The following is a 22,713-nucleotide window of genomic DNA, read 5'->3' as shown; positions in this document are numbered from 1 at the left end:
ATTTAGTGATTGACTTCAGAGGCAGAAAGACCCAGTTTTAAAATCCTAGTGAGACCTCTGTTTAAAGATATCATATATTATGTAAGTTTTTATGATAAATAGTTGTCAGTATACTGTAAATAAACAGTCTGGTGAAATAGCGATCAATGAAAACTTCCGGTAAATGCTAACAGGTGGCAACAGAGAATGAAATAAACACCAATTAAACGTCTTCCTGTGTGAAAGTCATGTTCTAATCCTTTAATTCCGTTTCAGTGTAAACATTATAATCACAACATATTCTGTTAATTGAAAACATGAAAAGAAGTCAATCGACCGTCACATTGAAACCCGTGAGTACTTCTGTGAGAACCTAATTACATGTACATGCTGGCTTTGTTTTGATCAACAACTTGGGGAAGTGTTTGTTGCATTAAAAAAAAAATCGATTACAAAAAACCTCGGGTGCTGGATTAAGGGTCTTGGAGCTGCCTTTGACGTAAAGCAAAACAGTAACAGAGACAACGACGATGATAGTGACTTCGAATGTTTCAGTGAAACTGATGTCATTAATGCCGAGGCTGTTTGGGAGAAATTCGTACAGACTCATGGTCCTGAGATGGGCGTTTCTCTTGATGATATGGAGGAGTGGATTTGTGCTGACAATGATTGCCCCACAGCCGAATACATGTCAGATGAAACTATAATTATTTCTATTGTGAACAAATTTGCAGCAGAAGACGATTCTAACTGGAGTAACACAAGTGTTGAAAGTGATGCAGACGCAGATGTTGCACCCCCCACCCTTCTGCACAGGAAGCAATCAAATATTTTGATATTGCCATAAGGTGGCTGGAGACCCAAAATGTTGACTACGTAGAGCTCATGCAGTTGAGAAATCTGAGGGATTTTGCTCGGCGGCAGAGAAACCAAGGAGTAACACACACACAAAAAAGTGAATTGATAGTTGTCAAGCATGGCACAAACGGCAAGTATTAACTTGTTCTAATTTACGTTGTTTTAAATTTGTAGACCAATTAAATACGTCTGTACTGATTAACCCTTTTTTTTTTTGTTTTCCATTTTACTTCTATCACATTCAAAAATATATATCTATTGTTCGATCGACACTGTTTCTCGAAAAGAGTCGATCTTTTGTATAAAAAAAAACCGTCTAATTTGGATCAAACAATAAAACTAGAATGTATCCAATTCAACATAAAAATTAGTGACGTAGTACACAATGTGTGAAGTGGTACACATGTTAAGCGAACGGAAACCACGTGGAATAATATTTTCGATTGATCGCCTCAATATACTGTAATTTATTCTGAAATTAATGTTGTCCTATGAGGAAATAATAAAGTACACCGTTATGAAGAGATATATATTAACATTTAATCTCAGAACGATTATAAAGTGAGTATTTAACAGTATAATCTGCCTACCCCCCCCCTTATTTCTCTGTTATGTTGTCAATCACTTTATTGGTTTTGGGCTTATTTTATAGGTCCCTCGATAACTCGCGCCTAACTTATAGTGCGGTCGATGTTTCTGGACCCCGATGTGCACGAGTTATCGAGGGAGTGGTGTATGTCTAAATGCAAGGCTCACAGAGATGTCTCTAATTTCTTGAGATGAAATAATCATGAGGTGATTCTGAACTTTCAAGACATCAGAGTAAGTTGAACATATAACCCACTTCAACCATGAAGTTTGGGCTTGTGGGGGTGATATTCTGTTTCCCTGTGTCACTGGGAGAAAGAATTGTTTTGTACCATACTTTGCCTCTGTGCTTGAAGTAGTGCTTGATGGCGTGGACAGGATCTTGCATGGCTGCTGATCTCAAAGTTTCTATCAAAGAGAGTGAGAGAATGATGACCCAGGGCTTGTCCCATCTGAGAGGGGCTATCAGAATCATCTTTCATGTCCGATCCCTCAACTTCTGTACTATTTTCGGTACCAAGAATGGAGGTGGGAATGGCAAAGGCCCACAACCCCTCTCAGCTGACTGACATTATGTCCACAGCGCAAGCTTCTGGGTCCAAACTGGAGAGACGAGGCTAGGCAATTTGTGATTCCACCTTGTTGCAAAAAGATTGATCATGAGACACCCCCAGTGTCTGCAAATCCAAAGAATGTCCGACTGATGGAGGGATCATTCCATATGAATGACCTAACCCTTTATGGAGAGAGTGTTGGCCAGGACATGGAGTCTGCTTGGAATATGCCTGATTTGTACACAGATGTGAGATTACCAGCACCAACACAGAAATTGCCAGCACCAACATAGAAACTGCCAAATCAGAACAAACAGGTTTGGCTGATCTGGTGCCCCAGATGGAGGAGATATGTCAACATTAGATTGTTTTCTTGGAAATTTGGTCCTTCCAGAGTTGAAGGGTATTGATGATATGCTTCATTTTGAGAAGGTTGAGGTGGAGAGACAGGTCATCTGGCCTCCATGTGCCAATGACTGTATTGAAGCCTGCCAACATGTGATCCCCAACGGTACATACTGGCATCTGTACAAACTGTCACTTCTAGTTGGGGCATCTCCAGAGGAATTCCTGTCAAACCATCACTGGTTACACCACTGACACAGGAATGATCATACCATGTTCATGACCCAGACCATCTGATCAAGTGAACTGGACAATGGGCACCACTGAGTCAACAAGGTTATCTATAAGGGCCACATAAAAACATGGCCTAGAGGGTTCAAGTCTGCTATCACAATGAATAATCTGAGAAACTGCAAGAACAATGTCACTGAAATCCAAGTCCAGTTTGAAATGGACTTTCATAAGTTAGACCATGCATAATATGATTACATGAGGGTGTCATACCAGACTGAGATTGGGGATAAACTTCAAACCCAGGTGGATGAAACAACTCAGATGGAAGAAGGTTGGATTTTCCCCATTTCATAAGAAAACTGAGATGATTTAAATGGGATAGGAGATTGTTTCTGCCCCTGAGAAGAACAGAATTTACCAGATGTTTCTGGAGGATATCATCCATATAAACTCCCACTGCTGTTGATGAAGTTAACAAGAACAAGGTGATGATGCAATCCATGATTTTGGTAAAGACCCAGGAGTTTATGTTTCGACCAAATAAAAGAACTTGAAACTGGCAACCTTTTGTCGCAGTAAGTAAACGACAAAACTTTCATGATACCAAATGGATAGAGACATGAAAGTACAAATCTGTCAGGTCAAGATTGATAGCGTACTCATTCCTACCGATGGAAAGTTGTATCAATCTCATCATCTCCATCAAGAACTTTGGTGGAAGAATGTATTGATTATGGTGACTCAGGTCAATGATTGGATTTTTGGATAAGGAAAAGCCTTGAACAAAACCCAGAAGATTGTGGTTTTGCTTGCTGTGTGCAGTATCCTGTTCATAGCTGACTCAATGCTGTTTTTGTTGTAGTAGGGTTTAACACCATTTTTCAGCACATGATAGGCTATACATGGCGGCCAGTATCAATGGTGGAGGGAGGGCCTGAGAAAACCCCGGAAAGAACCAACGACCCACGAGAAGCTACTGGCAAGCTTTCTCACATATACACATTGGACGAATCTGCTGACTCAATGCTATCATCTCTATACAAGCCAAGGCAATTTCACTGTGCATAAGCTGTGAATGTAAGGTAAGCCAGCTCCACCACCCAAATTTGTTGGACCAGTAAAGATGACTGGTTTGCTAGGAGCATATTCAGCATGGCTGCTCATCATGCAAAAGGGGGTCAGGTTTGCACCAGTACCAGCTGCATTGTTGGCTTGGCTAGACGGATTGATTTATCACTAAAATCCCCATCATGGTAGGTATTTGTAGCCCTAGGCCTGGCAAGATGGACGTACCTATCACTAAGATATTTATAGCTGTTGAGAGATGAAGCCATAAGCATGGTAAGCTCCCCAAACAAAGATGGCTGGAGTGGCTGGATGGCTTTGGACAACAATATCATAATGCAGTATATTGATAAGGTACTAAACCAGCGCCATGTTACTAAATGAGTGAACAATAAGTAGTGTGTGATGAAATTTGAATCACAAATAATATCAACAATAATGTGTTATTGTGGTCTAAATAGATGAAGTTCAAGAATGTTACAGTTCACAAACAAATTCAAAAAACTAAGATATATATAATAATAATAATAATATATATATATATATATATATATATATATATATATATATATATATTAATATATTGTTGTTGTTGTTGTTGTAGGGTTCAACATTATTTTTCAGCACACGATAGGCTATACACGGCAGCCAGTATAAATGGTGGAAGAAGAACCCGGGAAAACCCCGGTAAGAACCACTGAGCAACAAGAAGCTACTGGCAATCTTTCTCATGTACCCACAATGGCCCAGCCCGAGACTCGAACCTGATCAGACATAGGTGAAATGGCAATGATCTGTAACGGTGAGCACTTTAGACCACTCGGCCACTCTGGGCTCCTGCTCAATTTTAAGGGTAACTCCTGATGAGCAGTTGTCCACTTTTCTGTGGCACTTTGATTCATGTAATATCAAGTAATGCAAGGAAACTGACAAATACATTATTTGTGTGCATCTGGCCATTTCTAGGGGCATGTACTGGTGCAATGTTATGTAATGGTCAGAATATTTAAATGAACTTTATGCAGTTGCCTTGCTCAAAATGCAATACACAAATTTTATGTCTTAGTGCTATTATATCTCTCTGACCTGTCTAAATTGGCTAGTTTGCAGAAGTAACTGACTCACAATGTGTAATAGATGGACTAAAACAATAAACCAGCCGACCCCACATAGCCTATCCTTATCTAATTACCAATGACAAGGCTACCAGTTTAAGTCTAGTGCATGTAGTTAAATTACAGTGGTTAGAATGTATGAACTTTCCACACAAACTGATCTTAAATATACAAAATATATAGTATCCCTAAGCTAAATAACATTTTCTTTGATTTTGATTAAATCTGGAAGTATTGTTTCTTAAAGTCTAGTAAGAAGTCAGTAAAATTTCATTAAGTTTTGATGCAGTAGAAAACATTTTCTTAAGCAAATAAGAATGGACAGGACTTCAAGGAAATTTTCAAAAAGATCCCTTACTTGAGCTGTGTACACTTGCCAAGTTCCGGGGGCACCTGCGTGATGTTATTATTCTGTAGATCCAATGTGCCAAGGACACGGAGACTCTGCAGACCAGAAGCATTTATTGTGTCTATCTTATTGTCATTTACAAACAAGATCTCTAGCTTATGCAGCTCATATACCACTGCTGGCATTGTCTGGAATCTGTAAAAGACAAGAAATATGAATCCAATGATAATTTAACAAATGGGTAAAATACAGTGACCCCTCACAATAATGCTGTTCAGATGAGCCACCAAAGTATTTTTGGGTTTGTTTTTTTTGAAGTGTACTTTAGACACATTCTTTGTTACATCATTCCAAGGAAATAGGAGCTAAGTGCCTTTCCCTATGACACGCCAAGGCAGTCAACCTGGGCTGGTATCAAATCTGCAACTCTTGGATCAGGAGTCAATGCTCTACCAACTGAGTTACCAATGCTCCCCAAGGAAATTATTCTGTGATACTGGTGAGGTCACCTCATACTGGTTTACATTTTATGGTAAATATAACTCAACCAGTACAATGGAATCCAGGACTATATCCATGTTATATTAGGGACAGTTTTATAAAAAGGTGCTTTATCTTGAGGGACATTTTTATATCTGAGTGTGTTTATGGATGATACAAAGAATACATTTTTCTGTATGATGTCAATATGTGAACAGATTTTAAAAATTTCCTTTTTAATCTTGCATATTTACTTGCTATGATCATCAGAATATAATCACTGACTGCATAGCTCGCCTCTACAATGCTTAGCAGTTTTCAGCAGCAATCATAACCAAAATTACCATGAAGAAAATAAATGTAGCCTCAAGTGATCATGACAATGAAATGTTGGCCCTGTGACTGGGCATAAAAGAAATAAAATTACAGAACAATATTTTTCTATGATATCAAAATTAGAGGTACTTCATAATGAGTAGACAAAAACCTAATATTTTTCTCTTCTTTGAAACTGTTGTTCTAATATCTGCTTCAGAAACTATTAACGTTGTCCAACCCTAGAAGCCAGATTTTACTGAGTGAAAGTTAATGACATTGATATAACTTCTGAATAAAACCACTATTAAAAGCATAGTTCATGCTTCAATAATTACACTCATTAGCTGCTACTGAACAGCCCTCACATGAAATGCCTGCAGTCAATTTATCTTTGTTTTACTCATTCTCATGTACAATATTCAAGTAACCTGATAAGGGTAACCTAATGTATCATCATTAATATGGAAAGATTACCACTGAAATGTAGTTTCTTTTGGGGGGGTAAAACTAATTTGAATTATGCAATACTTACCCATGACCATTGTTTAGCTTTCTTTTTTAAGGCGAAAAAATATTGCACCATCTGTTTGATGTGCATACATCCTCCCTTAAAGTGAAGAACTGTCAGTATGATGCAATTCCTTGAGCAACACGCCTTGTTCGTAGTTCATCTTTTTCGTAGATGACTATTACATCAGGACATCAGAGCAGGATGGGAGGAGGGCATTTGACAATATGAATGAGAAAGTATTGCATAATTAAAATTAGTTTCACCCCTCAAAAAACTAGATTTTAATAGCAGCATCAGCTTACCTATAGCTCTTGTTTAGCTGAATTTGTCAGTAAGAAGGGTTGGCTGATCAAAAAAGAGAATGTGGGAAGTACTCTACATTGTAGTGAAATACATGTTATGGAATGATGGTATTTCCCAGGGCTGTAATGATGGGACGCTGAGAAAAAATACCCTCACTTTGCTGTGATAATGAGTGGAGGTAAAAGGAGGTAATGTAGTATGGAACGCCAAAGTGCTGCCTTCATGATGTCCTCCAAGGAGAAGTGATTACGGTAGGCCCAGGAGATAGCAACAGCTTGAACCTCATGAGCTTTAAGTTTCATGAAGGAAAGGTCTCAGTCAGTAAGAGACTGGTACACTCTTTTGATTGTGGTGATAATCCATCCTGAAACAGTGGCAGCTGAAATGTGTACAGAGCCCTTGCAAGGGAGGAAAAGACGCTTCCTACCCGTTCTTTTTTCTTTGGAGGCCTTAAGATAGAAACAGAGTGCCCTAACAATATACAAATGTCTATCTGTATCATCCACAGCACAGATTTGACTCAGGCTGGGGATTTCTACTGGTTGTGGAGCTATGGAAGGTAATTGATTTTTGGCTAAAAATCTGGTTGACAGAGGGAAACTGAATCATAATTCCCATTAAACTGGAGACAGCCATTGTCAAGAGATAAGACATGAATCTCAATTCATAAGTAAGTAGAATCCCCAGTGTTGCAACAGAAGATCCCCTGAGCTGCCAACCCTCTAGACTTGCAATTAGTGAAATGAGGGAAAAATATTAGTGAATTTTGAACACAATTAGTGAAAAATTATATCATGACACTAGCTCCATCCACTTTCATCATTAGTACTGCATTATATGAAAATCCCAAAATAAAACTAAAACATATTATTTACACTAATTAAATGTACACATTTATCTGCAGCCAAATTTATTTATATACACAAACTTCACACTATATGTAATGATATGATGTTGTTGCAGACTTGAACTTCCTCAATTGGGCTATGGTAAATTTGTTTTCAAAACAGTTCAGGCTTCTTGCCTGCTGGTTAATCTTCGTGACTAAAATTGTTGCAAATTTTCAGGACCTAAGGAGGCACTAAACTGTGTCTTATTTTTCCTCACAACAGGAAATACTCTTTCACTGTCACTGTTGTTTATCTCCAACTGAGAAAGGCAGGTTATATTCAGCAAGGAAACTCACAAACAATGCTTCAGCATTGGTTGCTTGCAGGGCTTGAGTAGGTGGCTTAAAGTACTCCACTGCTGAAATCTGCTTGGGGTGCTCTTAATTTTCCCAACATCTATATGTTTTTTGCTAGCAGTGTGGTTTTCCACATTGTCCTGCCACATGCCCACTGGGGCTCATATCGTTGCTAACAATTTATCTGTCATACACGTACTATATAATATTATTATGTAGTACATGTATGACAGCTAAATTGTAACCAATGATACAAGCCCCTGTTTACATTCCCGATTCTAAAATCTGCAATACACTACTGTGCGAAAAGCACAATATCCATTGATGTTTCATAGCTGAATGCAAGGCCAATTTTTGGTGTACTCCAATCTATGCTTCATTTTGTGTGGAATACATATCTTTTTCCTTGGAGTGAAAACATTTTAAGTGTAGTGTAGCTTAATTAAGAAACAGTATCAGTCCAGAAGATGAAACGTCCAAACAGTTAATGATTAGTGGTGTTGGCGCATGCGTGGATAAATATGAACTCAAGCAAATTATGATATATGCCAATTATTCAATATCTCAAAAATTCCTACAGTCAAAACAGCTATCTTCATTTCGTGTTTGTTTATAAAAAATTACAGTTGCTACGAGAATGTACATGTGCCATTTATAAAAAGAAAAACAGTTGGGTCCCAGTTTTCCTCATGAGTATTTGTAAAATGTCTGTTCTAAATATAGATTATATACTAGGTTACAGGGCAAACTGTAACAACTGGATACAGTTCTACCAACTTCACAACTAGCAATACAGGACCGGTATTGGCATTAGTGACCACTGCTGATATCTTGACTAGTACTCAACAGGATAAAAGACATTTTATTTCTGATTTAAGATGATTGAGAATTCAGGAATTAGGGATTTTTTTGCATGCGGCATGAATCCATGAATTGCTATTGAGAGTGGTGAAATTCAAGCCAAAATAGCGAGGGTTGGCAGGTCTGGATCCCTCCAGTGAGGAAGGGACCTGGGTTGAGTGATCAGCAGGTTTAGAAGATCAATGAACCATGAACGCTTAGAGGGTCTATGAAAATGATCTGAGCAATGGAAGTTCTGAATTTCTGTAGAAATTAAGGAATCAATCAGAAGGGTGGGAAGGCATAAGCGAACAGCCAATCCCACTGGAGACTGAATGCATCCATTAATCATGCTCTTTGATCTGAGACAGGAGAAATGTAAACTGGAAGTCGATTGTTGAGTCTGGCTGCAAACAGATCCACTAAGGGCCTTTCCCATAGCAAAAAAAGGGACTCTGAAACAAAACTGTTTAGAGTCCATTCTGTGAGGATGGCTCTGCCATTTTGGAGAAACTGTCTGTCAAAACATTCTTCTTGCCCAGAATATGTTGAACTCTAAGTGTAATGTTTTCAGCGGTGGCCCAGCTCATGAGGTTCCAGACTTCCACACAAAGAGAAGGACAATGTGTGCCTCCTTGATGTTGGAGATGAGCTATGACAGGCAATCTGGATAACAGGAAAGGGAAGAATACTGACCTGATCCCTTAGCCTAGTCAAAGTCCACTGTTAGACACCCAATGTTGAATCTGAGCCCACTGGTTTGACTCCCAATGTTGAAAATGAGGTAGTAGAAGGAGGAGATGGGGGAACTCAGTTCCAACCCTATCCCATTGCGAGAAATGATCAGAGGATATAGGATCACCAACTGATGCATCACCAAGGAAGGTGTGGTGCTGATCCCTCCCATTGTGAGGGTGTGACACTATCTCTGACAGGTTGGTGGCAGTGCATCTCCTCCTTTATGGAAGGTAGCAACACACCATGAGAAAAACAGTGCATCTATTCCTCTAAGGGAGGCAGCGACATACTATGGTTTAGGTGGTGCATCTCTTCCTCGATGGGAGGCAGCAACATTCACAAGATGAATGGTGTATATCCTCTACAGTGGGAGGCAGCAACACACTAAGAGGTAAGTGGTACATTTCCTCTGCAATGGGAGGCAGCAGCATGCTACAGGAAGAGCAGTGCATCTAATCCATGGAAGGCAGCGACACGCTGCTATATGATCACTGTATCTATTTAACAATGGGAAGTAGCGATGTGCCAGGAGAGTTATTCTGGTAAGAATGTGTGTATCTCTGTATAAGATTACACTGAAATTCACTTCCAGATATTTCTGAACCAACAGGCTTAATCCTAAAATAGTAACTAGGCTGTTGATGATTATGTACTGCTAGTACTTGGCAAAGATCTGAATCAAAGAAGATGCCAACATCCTTTTCCATGTACACAGAAACAAGCAAGCTTAATTCCAATACTGTAATTACAACTGCATTTATGTTTTTCCTTGTTTTTAAAGACTGTTATCAAACATAAAGCTCTCAGTAATTAGGGATCATGCACTAAAACAAAGCTAATGACAACCAGGGTTTTCAAAACAAAGCATCTGTCTTTTCAAGATATTAGCAGTTCTGTCAAAGTTGAGTTTCACTCTCTCAACTATCACAATGTCACTTATACAGTTTTCAACAAGTGGAAAACTTGAAGTAAAAGCCCTTACAATTGTGGTCCCATGTTCTCATTAGGACTCCACTGTTTGTTGACCAGATTCTTATATAATATGAACTCAGTATATAACTTGCTGCCCCTTGGACAGTGGGAAGAGAAGGCAGTGACAACTAGTTGATGTTTTTGCAGCACATTGTAGTGAGGCTGCTTTCTCATTTAAAAGAAAATGTCATTATATCATTGTGCCAGTTGTATGCAAGGATAATTTACTATCCCTGGATTTTTATCTGTCAACAAATTCTACAATGAGAAACTGAAAGTGTGCTTCCATGAGTGGTATTTGGCAAAAGTGTTTGAGCAATTAAATGAAAGTACTGTCATCCTGATAGACCTGAAAAACATCTGCCTGCAAGTAAATTACTGCAAAGTGGATTGTCTCCCCACATGATAAACATCATTTGTATTGAGTATTCATTATTACGAATGAATAAAATAAATGTTCTGAGAAGTAAAGAAGGACACAAGTCATGAGTAATAATGCATTTATTAAGGAACATCCGAGTTAGTACAGAGCTTTTAAGTTCATTGAATTTTAATCCTGAATTATTTGTGATTTTGTGTGATTTAGATTTTTTTTAAATGTAGCTTTAACAATTTTTCAGTTATTTCGCTACGATGTCTGCAGTATGACAGTTTATAGTGATGTCTAGCACTGGGGCATCATGATGCAGACATGTAGCATGATGTCCCACCCAGTCACATTATCCTAACACCAGGCCAACCAGTACTAACACTAACCTCTTAATGCTGAGTGCCAAGCGAGGCAGCTGTTAGTACCATTTTTGTAAGTCTTTGGTATGACTTGGCCGGGGATTGAACCCTCAAATCTTCCACATCTGAGGCGGACACTCTAACCACTAGGCCACCGGAGCGGTCCTAAACCTGAATTAAATCATAATCACAATAAATTTCCAGTGTTCTACAGCTTTCATAACTGTTTCATGACATATACTTCGTAGAACTATCAATACCATTGATATTAAAACATGATTGATTACAATGGTAGACAATAGGGGTGGAGGTGATAAGGCAAGCAATAATTTCATTACCCATGAAAACCATAAAAATCGGAATTCCATGGATAATAATGAATTTACATTGTTTTACAGGAAAGGTGTGGTGCAAACAGATGGATATCATCATCAATGTCACAATTATATAATCAATAATACCTGAGAAACGAACATGAACAAACAAAAAATTTAATAAAAGTTATTTAAATGTAAAATCTGGCTCATTATGACATCTGAGAGTTGTGCCCATCAATATGCATCAGCTCACCAAGTTTCATGATGTTCGATAGTATAGTAAGTATAAAGCATGCAAAAAATGCAGCAATGACCTAATGCAAAAAGTAACTAAGTGAGTACAAGGTGAAATGTAGGTAACAGTGATCATTTTGCATAGGTGTGATATTAATAAAGCTGTAAATAATCATTTCATTTATTGATATGAGCATGAACAGCTAAAATGCAAAGACAGTGAAGCATGAAATATGGGCACAGTAACCTACTTTTGTGAGGAGGGTGCAATATTCACCAGGAGGACATACTATGATCTGTGAAACATTTATATGTAAATTAAGCACTCACCTGTTGAAAGAAAGGATAATTTCTCTAAGCTGTTTGAGAGATGACATTTCTGGTGGCAGGTCAGACAGTTGATTATTTCTGAAATGTTCGGTAACGTCAAGAAATCATTTGGAGTCAAAACTTTGTATCATATCTCATTTGAGAAAACAGCATAAATGTAAATAAGCATATTGTAAACATGCAATGTGCTCATATAACACAAATACCCTACCATCGTGACTAGTCTTTAATAGCACTGTAAAACTTAACTAAAGTCAACGAAGTACAAACTATGGGTCACATTGGCCAAATCTGCATAGGTGACATGATGTTGTAGCCAACAGTGCAGAGGAAACCTACTTAAAAATCAAACATAACCAAATCATTGAAAATTTGAAATTTTGACCAAATACTGATCTACTTTTAGTACAGAGGAGTTGTTCTCACCAAATGGCATCAACACACAAATTTGTATGACCCCATGAAAAAAGTGTTAAAAATATTCATCGATTCCACCCATGATAAGAAAACTGCCGTGGTTGGATTGCAAACCATGAATACAGTCAATTCATTTTTATGATTGTAGATTTTTTGCTCCTTTGAACCATGGATTGAAACAGCAAACCCTAACTTGAAAAAACTGAGCTCATGCAAAAGATAAGAACAATACACTAAACTGTGAAATATAGATCACAGTAACCTAGTTTTCATAAATAGCTGAAATACTTATCAAGATGTAAATATATGCCACATTATGTGACTATATGCAACAGTGCTTAAAACAGCAACCTAAACACAAGGTAAACAAAATATACTTTGCACTAATATGAGAAAGTGAGATCAATGCAAAGGTATAAATAAAATCACTGAACCTAGAAATATAGGTCAGTTACTTAGTTTTCTCTGATAGCTGTGGAATTCCTGATGATGAATTTATGAATTTTCATCCTAAGTTCTGTGAATCCAATGGCAATAGTTCCTGAGAAGATGAGATGACACAAAGGTTCACCAAAGTTACTAAATTTTCACATAAATGTGTAATGTTCTAAAATACAAGGAAACACCAATACATGTGACTCTACAAGTAATAGTGTCTGTGAAAATGGAACTCAATTTGAACCCACACAATCAAATGATATTCCAAATCTGGGTTTAGGCAGTTTGCATGTAGACCTACCTGCTGAATTCTTGGTTCAAGAGCACTACAAGGTCAATACCTTTGAACTTCCATTTGCATTTTATTTTCTGTCAGAAATCAGACCCTTTGGATATGTCCAGCAAATAAGAATATTGCAGAAAAAAAATCACCATTTGTGTCAATGTATTAGCAAGAAATTAAATATCAGAATTCTAATGGACCTAGAAAAGAAATTTTTTTAAGAGAAACTATGCTTTTCTATGCACATTTTTTATGGAATTACTATTACGGATAAAAACAGATTTGGCTGGTGAATACACAAACTCAACTATTTATGCTGAAGTTGCAGATTTCATATACATGAAAATAAATATTATATGTGTTATGACTCTATGGTCATAAACTAATTAACAGAAAGAAGCAAAACCATCAAGTTTTGTAAAACTTAACAAACAAGTTATAAATGAAAATGTGAGAGGAACTTAAAGTATTATTAAGTGAATCCAAAATAATCCTGAGTGAGTTATATTAAAGTCGCATATAAACTTCAGAACCGGAAATGTACAGACCTGCCATGAATGACATCAAAATGGCATTGTCCACAACTGATTTTTAATAATTCTCAATAGTTCCAGAAAAATATTATAATTTAAAAAAAACAAGCACTTTCTTTCAGTTCTCTCCTTATATACACCATCTAGACCTAGCTCATCCAATAAGGTTTAACTTCATTCTTCTAAGATACCACCTGACGGATCTGTCTAATGCAGAATCTCGGAAACATATTTGCTAATAATTTTGTATTATTAGTAACTGTCAATGCATACATAAGCATCTATTTATAGATCCTATGCAATTTTACGTTATTTAATATCTTAAAATAGGCCCTAGGCACGTACAAAACCCAGGTATAGATAATCATTCCAATTTAAAGCCATAAATAAAAATTACCAAAATTAGACAAAATCATGTTCCAGGAGTTACAACAAATACAGATATTATAATATATGTAATAACTGTTTTCAGTACTTCTTGTTTAATATGTTAACAAATGATAGCTGCATCAATAAAGTCTATAGTATTGTGCCCACTTCTGTCCCCCACCTGCATTTTGTGGGGGCAGGTGGGGTATGCATCATTTTCTACAGCTGACTTGTTTGTCTATAGCATATGGTACAAAACATGATTATTTTGTGGATCCCAATCAGCGTGCTATACTGGGGTTCCACTGTACATAAAATGCATTATCTGTCATGTCTGGATATTCCTAGCAAACGTCCCTTTTTGCCTGGAAGCCTATAATTACTTGTTTGAAACTATGAAAATATTTTATACAACTTTCGGCAAGCTTACAAGATAAGGATCTCATTCCATTCCATAACATGCTGTGCCACACAAAAACCTGTTCATGTTTAGAAATCCCCAAAGTTTTTTCAATAAAAAAATTACCCAATACTTTTGGACCACCACAATATATGCAGTTAATCTGTAGTATGTATGAACAATAAACAGTCCTGCTCAAAGCTCAGCTAAAATTAGCCTTGTGGCATACAGATGATATAATGCAATTAAAAGTAAAGATGGTCAGAGAAATACAACCACATTTCAGAGATTACTTAACTGGCTGACAATAGCTAGGGTATCTATTTAGCTAATTTCCACAGGTAATGCAAACAAAATAGAACAACCCAATTCATCTTAAGTACAGTACATCAAAGAGATGTGCTGAAAAACATTTACACACCATGCATTGAATGAGAATGTTGAAGCCAACTTCTGGACCATAGGCAATCTTCTCTGAAGTCCAACATTTACTCCGTATATAAATTTGAAAACATGATTATTTAAATTTTAAAAATCCTGGCAGACAGAGTTTTACTTTGTCAAGCATTGGGAGCATATTATTCTTTGCACATACTGCAAACATCAAGTAGGCATTAAGTATACAACATCTGTGAAAATAGAAGCACCACCAGTACATAGCATGACACATTGATTTGAACATTCTCTTTATTATTATTATTTGTTATCATAATTTTATTAAAATACTAACTATTAATTGACCTATGATTTTCAGGATGATTTTAGCCATGAAATAGGATGATTGAAAGACAATAATAAGCACATGTTCATGTTTGCACAGGTGATTTGTATGATAAAGTATTAACACATGTACTGTACAGAGGCATTTATTACCACTGTATTACCTATAATCAAGTGTAAGCCCCATTAAAATTCAAACTAGTATGTTCTCCCCCTTCTCCCAATGAAATGGTCTGTCCAAATCAAGATATATATATTCATTTTTCAATTGAGACAAGCATATCTCATAGTCAAACTGCATCAGGTATAGTTCTAACAATGTTACCTTTATGGTCCTAATGAACAACTCCATTCTGATTAGGATTCGCTCACGAGAATAGAGCAGGTAAGTTTGAACAACAGTACCATAAGTCTCTACTGAGTGCATCAGTGAACACTAATGACATATGTATTACCTTCAAACCCCCTGCTGGAATATTAAAAGCAGGAAAGACTAAATCAAATTAAACCTATTTTGCCATCCAACAGATTTTAAAGTCAGAAACTTAAAGTTTGCTTGTGATTATGTGAGTGTTTGCATATGTATGTGTATGGCATTGATATTTGATAATGCTAAGTCTACCAACTATACCTTTCTTTCTAAGTGTATTAAATGCTTTTAAACAAAACCCAAACAAGTTAATTATTTTTTATTCAGATTTGAATTTCCAATCATTTTCTATAGATCTGTTATCAGAAAATATAATTTGTTAAACAAACATAATTAAGTCTGAGGTTTCCAAAATATTGTTTTACACTAAAGATCCATTTATATTCAAATGCATCAAATCATAAATTGCTCCATAAGTATCTATTTATCTTAATACATTAAAATTTTTATTCTTTCCCTGTTACTTACCTGGACCAAAACCTGACAATCCATGTTTAATACAAATATGACAGAGTATGTCCACCTTACCCTCTATAGATCATAGCATTTGGAATGCTTCCCACACAAAATAGACCAAATTCAAAATGTGCTTTTTCAGTAATGTCTTCCTATCCCCAAATTTCACAGCTGTATGTAAGAATTGGTAACATACAAACAATTTAAGTTGACAATCAACTAGTAAATTTAAATTATAAATGTGTTTGTGTAACAAAAAATATGTGTGACATGTGATGACTAAATTTCTTTTTAACTGAGGTAACAGTGCCATTCAAAAAAAAGTAAACTCAAATATTTGTACTCATCTACCACTTTTATGTTCTTGTATCCAAAATGTAATGGTGTCTTTTTTCTACTCTTCCCAAAAAACATCTGGCCTTCAGAGTGGTAACAAGAAATTGTTGTGGGATGGACAGATGATGGCTGAACGAATTATGATGGCGACAGGCTCATACCATAAGCTCACAATGTCTTTGGGCCAGGTGAGCTAAAAACTCGTTCATTGCCTGTTTATGCCACACTGGAAAGATTTTAAGACTAAAAACTTTCACATTTCAAAATATTTCTTAGAAAGAGACAAATGTAAAAGTAGTTCAGAATTACCAAGCGCTTTGGGTTGTGGATGTATTTTTGGGAATTCATCTTTTTCCAAACATGATTTATGCGTGTGTGTGTGTGTGTGTGTAGAAGGGGTTGGGTGGAAGTTCAAAATCATCGTTTTCGTTTTCATTTGATATACCATGATCTGGCAGGTATCAAGAAGTCATTCAAAGGTTTTTCTATTTTGAGTACCAGTGCACATAACAGATGATGAATAGGCATTACTATACAAAAATGTAAAAGGCATACATGCCATGATACTTTGTGTCAAATTTTTTCATATTCTCTTCAGAGGTTTTTGATATGTCATTCAAAGTGTTTTCCCTTCCAATGTTTGCAATGGTGGCCATATTTAAGGACAAATCAGTACAATTTGTACTAATTTGAAAGGCATTCAATATATGATGATTTTTGTCAAATTTGGTCAAATTCAGTTCAATAGCTTTGAGATAAAGTCATTTGAAGGTTATTCAATTTTTTCAAACAGTGGCCATATTTGACAATAAATGGGCATAATATTTGTAAATCTGTAAGGACTCTGTGCCAGACTGCTTTCCATTACATTTGGTAAAATTCTGTTTTACAGTTTTTGAGAAGTTGTTAGAAGACTTTCTATTTATTTATAAAAACAGCAGCCATATTAGATGGACCATCAATTAAGTGAGTAAGATTTTGAAAGGCCTTCATTCCTTGAAATTTGGACAAATTTTATTAGCAACATTTTAGAAGTAATTTAAGGTTTATCTATTTTTAATAATGTTATTCCTATTGGCTAATGGATTGGTATCATTAATAAGAAATTCATGCCAGAATGTTTTCAATGAAATTTGGTCAAAATTCTCACAAGCCATTTTTAAGAAGTCATTTGAATTTTTATTTAAATTTAATAATGCTGGTGATATTTGATAGCAGAGTGGCATCATTTGCTTAAATCTTAAATGATATCATGCTAGAATGCTTTCTGTCAAATCTGGAAAAATTCTGTTCAGCAAATTTATATGTGATGTTTCATTAAAAAGTTTTTTCTATTCTTTGTAATTGTGGCCATATTTAATGACTGATCAGTATCATTTGTATAAAACTGAAAGACCTTCATGCCAGTATGCTCTCTGCCATGTCTGGTTGAAACTGGTTTATCTGATTTTGAGAAAAAGTTGAAAATAGGAAAAGTTGATAGACAGTGGATGGATACATGACCATACAATAAGCTCAGTTGGTCTTACACCCAAGAGAGCTAAGTGTCTACCTGATATCTAGAGTAGTGAGTCCCAAATACAGGCTAATATCAGGATGAAGGGAAGAGAATCTGTTGAAACCCAGGTTTAACTCCTTCAGATAATCTGATGTCAGCATTAACCTGAAATTCAAAACAGAAAAATCTAATAATTTTACAAAATTAAGGTGCTCCTTGCAATAACAAATTGGTCCTTAGTCCTTAAGAAACAAATAAGTTCTCTTTATGTAGTCAGTATTGATGGAAAAGATACCTATTTTGTGTCTTTCAATAATGATACAAAATTTGTCATTGAACAGTCGTATGATTTAATTCAAACTTCCAAGTCGTAGTCTTTTCTGTAAAAACCTGTGTTCCACAATATAATTAAGGTCAGTACAGGTCATTTTGCCTCATGGATAATTTTGGCCACTTGGTGTCTACCATCCTGAATCTACTGTGTTCAGTCATCACTCTAGATAAACAATTGGTAGACAAACAGCCTATGTGTGTAAAATTGGGGGATGTTAAAATATATGGTGGGAGGGGATCACAATCAATTTTTGTCATAAAAAAAGAACATACAAAATAATGTTCTTTTATCCAGTGAGAATGTATTATTACAATTTTCAAAATTACGTTAGTGATGCAAATGTTTAATGTTGACAAGCAAATTCCTTCAGGAATTATGACATCCCATGTTCTCATACTGTCACAGAGGAATGGACTGCTTAACAATGATGATGCTGTGAATACCGATAAGTTCAAGAACATCTGTATATGATAGAATCTGTTATGTTTATTTTGCTAATGTATCCATCCAATTTAAAACTGACAAATCTGGTCAAATGGTAACATATACATGAATGAACTAAGATATATATATATAGTAAAACCTGTTATAGAGACCACCCCTTCTGCCAACCAAAAGCGGTCTCTCAAGACAGATGGTCTCTCATAAGAGGTGTGTGAAAATGGACTTGTTTCCAGGATCAATAGTTAGCATTGTTGAAGAAGAAAAAATACTCACTGTACATGTATCATATCTTTTAATCATAAATCTTGTTAAATACTGCATGCATTCCTCACAAAATAACTTTATCTAATAAAGTTATGTTTTCAAACAACGTGAATCAAATTTATATTTGAACATACATGAATATGTTCTTTCTTCCAATGTTAGAATGTTTCTTTTTGTCATCAGAGGTTCTGCCATTGTTATTAGTGTTGATGTAACAACAACTAGATGTATTTCAGTTTTTATCAGGTTTTGGGGAAATGTGGAATAAATATATATTATGTACCAATGAATGAAACCAAAAGACATAATTAACTTGGCAAGAAACAATGCATTTATTTTGAGACAAAGTTTATATCACCAGCATTATAGCTCAATAAACAAAGGTTGCCATCATTTGCACCAGGGTAAACAGATGGTGGCTTGGTGAAACACTGTAACAAAAGAAATATATATTAAAAAATCCAGATATGATTCTCACTTACTAGTATTAAAGACAAAGAACTCATTCACCCCCATGCATTACGGATTAACTGGAAAGACAAATGATGTACTCAACCCTACACTGAAGCCCTTTCAAAAGATTTCTCACTGGGACATTAGAACTACCAGCACTGTGTGGGTTTTCACAAAGATAAAGAAAAAATACAAACCTCTTAATTGACTACATATGTCCATCATTACTCCCTTTGATGAAAAAATGGCTAATCTTACTGGCTATTCACATGACTTAGGCATTACAATGGCGGTTGGTGACATGTACCTGAGTCTGGTTTACTGCAGTTTACAAATGACACCATACGCTGGATTTGTAAATTTCACAAAACTGGTAGCTAGACAATTTTTTTAATAAATACCTTATTAGAACAATCTTTACTATTTATGTGATCATTGTTACTAGGATTAAATGATGGTTAGTGGTGTTTATTTTGCTATATGGTTGTTCAATTGTAGTGTTATTTAATGTGCACTTTGTTTTGCATACTACATGTATCCCGTGGCCTACTGGTTAGAGCATCCATCTCGGAAGCGGGGGGTTCGCTGGTTTGAATCCTGGCAGAGTCATACCAATGACTTACAAAAATGGTACCAACAGCTGCCTTGCTAGATGCTCAGCATTAAGAGGTTAGTGTTAGGACTGGTCAGCCTGGTGTCAGGATAATGTGACTGGGTGGGACATCATGCTACATCACTGTGAGTTGGTTAGGGCTGTTCCATTAAAACATATATGGGACCCTGGGAAGACACGTTTAAAGTGGGTACTCACCCATAGATGCAATTTAGAAATTTCTTATGATTTTAAACTCTGTGAAATCAAAGTACCCTGGCATATATATTTTTTAAAACTGCCTTCCCTGGGTACCATGATTGTTTAAATGGAATAGCCCTTATTAAAACCATTAACAACTGAACATATTTGGATAGCTTTTTCATACTGTATGATTGTAATGCCTAAAACTTTAAGAATCACTTTGTTTTTATGAAGGGACAATGCCATGCTATTTAGTGATCACCGAGTGTCATTGCTATTTTGTATAGAATAAACCTGAAGAAAAAAAAAGAGAATTAGAAGCAATCTATATTAAAGAAGCTATGCCCCTTTTTGATGGATAGATGGCCACTGTGTTCCTCAACTTGATGCATGGTACACATTCATTCCTAACAAAGCCTTGGTGGTAGCATGTGAAAAAGCATTGGCATTAGAGCATGGTTTTAACAAACTATGGATAGCAGATCGTAGCAACCTAGTTTTGGTGTCAAATACAAATGAATTCCAAGAATAAAAACAATGAAATTTGGTGTATTTTTTAAGCATGAAAATAAAGAGTTAAATCCTGGGGAGGGAAGACAGACAGATGGAGCAAATGATGCACACATTTTCCAAGGCAAGGATAAACACAGAGTAAATATATAAATCCTATGTACCAACCACTACTCAAAACAAAGGTATACAAATATTATTTTGCCTACAATCAATGTCAGTATTATAAACTTTATCATGGTGCCTTTAATAGCAATCAATAAGGTTCTTCTATGTCTCAGTTAATGCTTATATGCAAAGAATAATTAAAATCTATCCATGCAAACAGGAAATCGACCATACTGATGTTGATACTAGGCAACAAAAACCTAGATGACAGTAAATATTATGAGAGCAAATTGCTGATTCATTTGCCAAAGGAGAGACTAGAAAAGCTATTACCTCTGATATAAAAATCTGCACATCATTGATATCCCTAAGCAAGTCTTTAAAAAAATAGTCCTTTTACAAAAATAATTTCTGATACAGTGTCTTTGAGGATCTGTCTCTTCTGAGGCAGTACATACCCATCTGGCAGTGTGGTGAGGCAGTTTTTACTGAGGTGGTACATATGCATTGGGCAGTGTGGTGAGGCACTATTTACTGAGGTAGTACATACCCAATAAGCAGTGTTGGCTTAGGCAGCCTTACTGAGGTGGTACATACACACTGGGCAGTGTGGTGAAGCACTTTTTACTGAGGCAGTACATACCCATTAGGCAGTGTTGTGAGGCAGTTTTTACTGAGGTGGTACATACACATTTGGCAGTGTGGTGAGGCACTTGTTACTGAGTTAGTATATACCCATTTGGCAGTGTTGTGAGGCAGTTTTTACTGAGGTGGTACATATGCATTAGGCAGTGTGGTGAGGCACATTTTACTGAGGTAGTCTGTGAGGCAGTTTTTCTGAGTTAGTACATACCCATTTGGCAGTGTGGTGAGGCAGTTTTTACTGAGGTGGTACATATGCATTAGGCAGTGTGGTGAGGCACATTTTACTGAGGTAGTCTGTGAGGCAGTTTTTCTGAGTTAGTACATACCCATTTGGCAGTGTGGTGAGGCAGTTTTTACTGAGATTGACCACTTTAACCTCTGCTTTCTCAGCCATTGCAAATACTTCATTGGGGATCTGTGTGGCTTGCTTATTACTGCAAAAGAAAAAAACCCCACAAACCTCTGCTTTTGAATAGAATACTTCTTTATAATAGAACAGTATGTTCATACTCAGACATGTAGAAATGAAATATGACCAAGGGCCATAACACCAAAAACAACCTTGTAGATAATGAAATATGACCAAGGGCCATAACACCAAAAACAACCTTGTAGATAATGAAATATGACCAAGGACCATAACACCAAAAACAACCTTGTAGATAATGAAATATGACCAAGGACCATAACACCAAAAACAACTCTGTAGATAATGAAATATGACCAAGGGCCATAACACTAAAAACAGACTTTGTAGACAAGAAATATGATCAAGGGCCATAACACCAAAAACAAACTTTGTAGACATGAAATATGACCAAGGGCCAAAACACTAAAAACAAAACTTTGCAGACATGAAATATGACCAAGGAGTCATAAAACCAAAAACAAACTTTGAGGACATGAAATATGACCAGGGGCCATAACACCAGAAACCAACTATGTAGACATGTAATATGACCAAGGGCCATAACACCGAAAACAAACTTTGTAGACATGAAATATGACCAAGGGCCATAACAATAAAAACAAACTTTGTTGTTGTTGTTGTTGTGGGGTTTAATTTTTCAGCACACGATAGGCTATGCATGGCGGCCAGTATTAATGGTGGAGGAAGAACCCAGTAAAACCTCGGGAAGAACCACCGACCCACGAGAAGCTGCTGGCAAGCTTCCTCACATACCCACATTGGCTGAATCCTAGACTTGAACCCATGCAGACAGAGGTGAGATGG

At 36.4% G+C, this 22,713-nt stretch overlaps 1 protein-coding gene across 1 annotated transcript in view; it reads right to left on the bottom strand.

The window, feature by feature from the left end:
- LOC149771443 (leucine-rich repeat-containing protein 40-like) overlaps positions 1–22,713 on the bottom strand; it is a 64,139-nt gene that overhangs the window by 10,173 nt on the left and 31,253 nt on the right. Inside the window, exons 11-14 of the mRNA XM_089948433.1 lie at positions 21,806–21,913; positions 17,980–18,090; positions 12,046–12,123; positions 5,097–5,282 (exon numbers count right to left, since the gene is read on the bottom strand). Coding sequence (XP_089804559.1) covers positions 5,097–5,282; positions 12,046–12,123; positions 17,980–18,090; positions 21,806–21,913 — 483 coding nt within the window. The remainder of the gene's footprint in view (positions 1–5,096; positions 5,283–12,045; positions 12,124–17,979; positions 18,091–21,805; positions 21,914–22,713) is intronic.

Source organism: Sinohyriopsis cumingii, unplaced genomic scaffold (assembly GCF_028554795.1).
Source record: "Sinohyriopsis cumingii isolate HCF-2022 unplaced genomic scaffold, ASM2855479v2 utg001851l, whole genome shotgun sequence".
NCBI lineage: Eukaryota > Metazoa > Mollusca > Bivalvia > Unionida > Unionidae > Sinohyriopsis > Sinohyriopsis cumingii.
The sequence above is the reverse complement of the archived record's forward strand: the minus strand, read 5'-3'. Positions and strand labels throughout refer to the sequence as shown.